Here is a 5,719-nt window from a genome sequence, read left to right as displayed (position 1 = left end):
ATCCTCACCGGGGTCATGGGGGGCTGGAGTCTATCCCAGCTGAACCTGAAGGCAGGTTCACCTGGACAGGTAACCAGTCTATCACAGGGCCACACTTAGAGACAGACAACCAAGCACACTCACATTCACACCTACAGACAAATTACCATCACCAACTAACCTCAGCATGTTTCTGGGGGGGAGGAAGCAGGAGAACCCACGCTGCACGAGGAGAACATGGAGACTCCACGCAGAAAGATCCCAGGTGTCCTCACCGGGACGCGAACCTGCGACCTTCTAGCTGCGAGGCAACGGTGCAAACCACCGCTCCACCTTGCATCCCTGTAAAGGTAAATATTTCTCACCACAGTTTTCTACCTTAACCTATAAATGAAGGGCAGAGACAGCGTCAGGGTTAAAACCTTTTACTGTAGTGCTACAGTATGCAACAGGTATGAATGAAAACGTCGGGCGTCATCGATTCCTCGGTAGTTTTTTTTTGTTCCGTGTGACAAAAAAAACATCTGGCATGTAGAATCCCCACAACATGGCAACAGAGTAGAAAACAGGATAATAATGAAAAGAATAAACAAATTAAGGTGTAAATAAAAGCATTCAAAGAGTCGACTTCCTTCTTGTGCTCTCCGATTCTCTCGCGTCGGTTCGATCAGTTCTGGCAACGAGACTGAAATTCAAGGACTTAAAAACCAGTAAAAAAACAAAACAAAACAAAACCAAGATCACAGACCTGGCTTTGTTTAAGCATGACTGTAATGGCTTATTCACACACACACACACACACACACACACACACGCTGCATTACACTGACTGACACACACACACACACACACACACACTCAGACAGAACGACGGACCCACACAACCCCTGGGAGAGCGATTGTCACCCCTGGTCTCTGGCCTCCAGGCTGATTCAGATTAGGAAGTTAGCGACATAATAAATACATTCTGAAATCTCTTTTTGAAACAGACCGCCAGACAAATATATACAAACTGATTAAAAGAAATAAAACAACTCGTTACTAAGTGTTTAGCCTACATCTAAAACAGTCACTTGAACACGGTGCGGACCAAGATGCACACGATCCCCTTCGTGAGGCCAAATGTTGTTCTTGTTTTCCCACCAGTCGTCCCCTCCGTCCCGTCCTCAACGCGCTTCTTCATGTAACTGATTGTACACACTAGTGTCGTGGTCTAGACCAAAGCAGTGCTACTCTACCATCCCTTCAGTTACGGCACTACAGGCACACAAATACAAAGACACTCTGTTTGGCTCTCTGCCCTGCCTCCGTCCCATTATCCTTCCTTCCCATGTGTCACTACAGACACATGCAGTGCTCCCTGTAAACAAGTACTCTTTGTCCTCTCGGATTATAAATACTGTTTTGGTAAAATCGTCATCATTAAAAGACGAGACAGAGTTGTTATTTGAGCGTATGTCGGTACAAAACACACAATTGCACTGTTTAGAAGATTTTCCTTCTTCGTTTGTATACCTCTTGTTTTTCTTCTTCTTCTTCTGTTTTTTGTTTTTTTTTTTGGCTTCAGCGTTAAGGCCCAAAATCTGGAGTGGAAGGGGAGTAGGAGAAGTCCAAGCGGTGATCAGCCTGCCCCATAGGGCCTACTGTAGGTACGAACAACACACACACACACACACACACACACACACACACACACACACACACACAGATAAACAGTATTGCAGGGCAATATAAAAAGACACTAAGGAATGGTGAAACATCCTCTCTGTCATTTCTTTTTGCAAAATCATTCTTCTTCATACATGTCATCTTTCGTTTAAAATCTTTGAAGCCGTGCTCGTCTCTCGTCCCTCCTCTCCTGTCCAAAGTGCGTGGGTGCCGGTGCTGTTTCAGTCTGGCTACTCTAGGGGGTGCCGTTCCTCTCTGCAGATGACTGACAGGCGGTGGCTGTGGCTGTGTTTATTGCTATAATGTCCGTGCTCCTCCCCGTCCGAGAGGAAACAAAGAGGGACAAAGTTGCCCTCCTAACACTGATCTGAGGTCTCTGTTGCCCTCTGCTGATTGGAGTCTGTGCTTTTCGGAGGGCGTCTGTTGCCAGATCAGTGCCAGAGGGGGAACTCCTCCCAGAGGAGCTGGCTCAGGTGAACACGTAGTTGAGGAGGAGCTGGGAGAGGAGCAGGACGCAGAGGATGAGACAGTGGCGGCCGGTTAGTGACACGCTGTCGTCCGTCGCCCTCTGACGAGCCAGCTGACGACTCAGAGCCACCAGGTTCCTGGAGGAGAAGCAAAGACGGGAGTCAGCGTGAAACTGAGGCCACGTTTATATGTAGCCGGGTATTCACAAAAACAGACCTATGTTTTTAAAAATAACATTGTTCACACCAGATCCATCCATCAATCATCTATACACCGCTTAATCCTCACTACGGTCATGGGGGGCTGGAGTCTATCCCAGCTGACTCAGGGTCACACCTACGGACAATTTAGAATCACCAATTGACCTCAACATGTTTCGGGACTGTCGGAGGAAGCCGGAGAACCCGGAGAGAACCCATGCTGCATGGGGAGAACATGGAGACTCCACGCAGAAAGATCCCGGGTGTCCTCACCGGGACATGAACCGGCGACCTTCTAGCTGTGAGGCAACGATGCTAACCACCGAACCACCTTGCAGCCCTCACACCAGGCCGTTTAAAAAAAATAAAAAATCTTCGCTTACACAAACTCGCATAAACGCGTCGTTAAGAGCTGTTATGATCTGCCAGACCTACAGGGGGCAGTGTAACAACAAGCATAAAGCCATGCTAGCCAATCAACGAATGGCACGAATTACTTCCTGTTATTTTCACTATGATGGTGCGAGGGTCGTTTGTTTGGACCGACAGAGAAGTGGAGCTGCTCCTAAACGTGGTGGTAGAGGACAGAACAAGCGTTTGCACAAACGTAAAAACCTTTAACAGCATCCGTTTCTATCAAAGCAGCCAAACTGTGAACACGGTCGCACACATGTGATGCTGATGACGCTTTTGTCGCACACTGTGACGTCAAACTCCGTCTCCTCCGGTCTACATACATGACAACATAAAGACGGAGTTTTTCCAAATCTCCACTTTGGCTTTCCAGATATGATCGTTTCCGGTGACTTATAGCGTACTTTACATGTAAACCAAAGGCCCACTGAAATATCACCGTTTTTTCTACGTGTAAACGGGGCCTCAGGCTACATCCAGCTTCTGCTACGTTAACACCTCGCGTCCACACTACCGGGGAGTTTCAGCAAAACTAAAACCGCTGCTGATCCTGTTTTAGTTCAAAATTCCAGACTTTGGATTTAGCCTGAAAGGGCAGAAATGGAGATTCTTGGAAACTACTACATACCAACATTCACGTGACCCAACTGTTACTACGGTCACTGCCTGATTCATCACGCTCCTGTCACGTGACCGTTCTCCGGTACAAAAATAAGACACAAGTGGTGAATTACAGATAAAGAATGAGGCTGCAGGCGCTGCTGACCTCAGTGCCTCTGCTGGCAGTTAATGAAATGTTTTACTCTTCTCCCTCCAGAGTATCATCGACAACAAACCGACCAACTCCTGCTTCGTGTTTACACTGGTGCCTGCAGCGCATGCAAATAGTTATGGGATATGCTTTTCTGGGCGTGTTAGTGTTCAGAGATCGTTCATGAAATGAAGTTAAAAGGCTGGACTGGAGTGTGACTGTAGCCTGAAGCTGTGGTTCCAACCTGACAGATCTTCAGCTGTCCCAAGATCACAAAAGAGGATTTTAATAGTTCATTTTTTTCTGACTAGTTCCAATTTCTGGACACTTTCGTCAGTTTAATTAATTAAAGTTAACTACGCACAGTTCATGTCCAAATTAAAGCCAATAATAAAACTTTCAAGGGTCACAAATCAAGAACACTGGAAACTACTGAGTCCTGCAGAGAACGAGTTCAATAAACGTGCAGAAATGTATTAAAACTCCAAACATGTATATTGTGTGATTTAGCTGCGCGTCCAACACTGCCAAAAGTAATAAAGAAAAAAAACTAAAACAGGCCACAGAAACTATATTTCAACTGTCTTTACATGTGCTTTACCACAACATGTTGTCACTATTCATCATTAAAATCACTATTCTATACCCTCCGTATAAACATTACTGCTTCAACATGTTTATTTATACCAACATAGAAATAAATGTTCAACACCATCACCATGTTTTGGCCTTTAAACATTTCTTTACAGGACCGTCTCCAGCCTTGATGCTGCCTAAACATAAATACGTCACCTCTGGATGTCCTGCTGCGTCTTCTGTATGGACGTGATGGAGGCCTCTATCAGCGCGATGTCCTTCACCTCTTTACTGCACCGTGCACACTGGTTGGAAAAGCCTGGCGCGTACCAGACAGAATGTTTTAGATGCAATCTGCAATTTGAGATTGAGTTTGTTTTGTGTGTGTGTGCATACGCCTCACCTTCATTGTCCGAGGACTCGTGTGTGGGTTCTGGTGTGGTGCTGCTGCTCTCGGTGTTCTGGCTGCAGCTGGAGGGCTGACTGCTGGCCTTCCTGTGCTTCCCGTTCACCTCCGCCTAGGAGGAGGCAGAAGAGTTTCACTAACTTCACTGCAGGAAAACTGATGCAATACGGTAAGAGCTGAATAAAGATGGGACTCGGCTCTCTGGGTGCAAGTGCAGCGAATATCAAGTAGGGAAAAAAAACGGTGCTCGTCTGTGATTCTGGAGCATCAGAAAGTAGCTCCGCTTTCATCTAAAGAAAACCTAAATTAAACGCCCATGAATAAAAATAACAGCTGTGGTTTAACCTTCTGTTGGCCGGCCCAGCTGTGGCTGTAGGACAGTCCGTTGTGTTGTCTCTGGCTCTTCTCGTGCGTCTGAATCACGCCGTCCTTCTCAAACTGAACGAGGCAATGCTCAGGGTCCCACGGCCGCGCGCTGCAACAAGGAAGCAGCGTTATTTAAATTAGCACACATCTTTATTATTGTACTCCACAGTTTAGCATTTGCTGCATTGAACTAAAAACAAACGTTGTGTGCCATCTGCTGTGTTTCTATTTGCTCGAGTGTGTTCGTACTCCATGTGCCTGTAGGTCCACTCGCTGGAGACGGAGTCATGATGGAAGAGTCGTGGGATCCAGGGTTTGTCTCCTCTCTCCCTGGCTTCTCTGCGCTGAGCTTCCTCCAGAACAAACTTCTCCTGAGTGGCCCGCAGTTGGTCCCGATCCATGATGGCGCTGGTCACATGCTGCCACAGTCTGCCAAGAGCGCAATAAAGTCAGATTACAATCGTGGAAGGTTTAGTGTAACAGAAGTTCAGCTGCAGTTTTGTAATTGGCTTTTTGCTAGATTAAGTTATGAGCAAAAGAAAATAATTGTTAGGAACCATTATAACTTCTACATAGAGTGGTTATGGAGCAGTTTTGAATTTAGTTTGTGTAGCTAATAACATCAATAATATCTGCGCTGAATTGGCAAGTTGAAGAGGATGATGCTGTGCAGTTAACGACACACTTCAATGGATTTTTGTACTTAAATTTAGAGTTTTTAAATTTAGTGACAAGGAGGAGGAAGAGAGCCGTGATCCATGCTAGGCTAAAGGCTAACCCCTCCAGACCAGCAGGATCCATGCTAGGCTAAAGGCTAACCCCTCCAGACCAGCAGGACCGTCCTCCTGCTCTCCAATGTCCGCTCCCTCCACAACAAGCTGGACGAGCTAC

The 5,719-nt window shown here is 46.4% G+C and overlaps 1 protein-coding gene across 1 annotated transcript; it reads right to left on the bottom strand.

Annotated features, from left to right (window-relative positions):
* Positions 1-388: 388 nt before the first annotated feature.
* LOC103375257 (oxysterol-binding protein-related protein 5-like) lies at positions 389-5,354 on the bottom strand. Its single transcript, XM_008305479.1, has 5 exons — positions 5,078-5,354; positions 4,808-4,937; positions 4,460-4,574; positions 4,273-4,375; positions 389-2,252 (listed from the first exon to the last, which is right to left on the bottom strand). The coding sequence occupies exons 1-5, from the start codon at positions 5,227-5,229 to the stop codon at positions 2,117-2,119; spliced, it is 636 nt and encodes a 211-aa protein (XP_008303701.1). The 5' UTR covers positions 5,230-5,354; the 3' UTR covers positions 389-2,116.
* Between the last annotated feature and the right edge of the window lie 365 nt (positions 5,355-5,719).

Source organism: Stegastes partitus, unplaced genomic scaffold (genome assembly GCF_000690725.1).
Source record: "Stegastes partitus isolate 25-593 unplaced genomic scaffold, Stegastes_partitus-1.0.2 Scaffold2520, whole genome shotgun sequence".
In the NCBI taxonomy this organism is placed as follows: domain Eukaryota; kingdom Metazoa; phylum Chordata; class Actinopteri; family Pomacentridae; genus Stegastes; species Stegastes partitus.
This window is presented reverse-complemented; position numbering and strand designations above follow the sequence as displayed.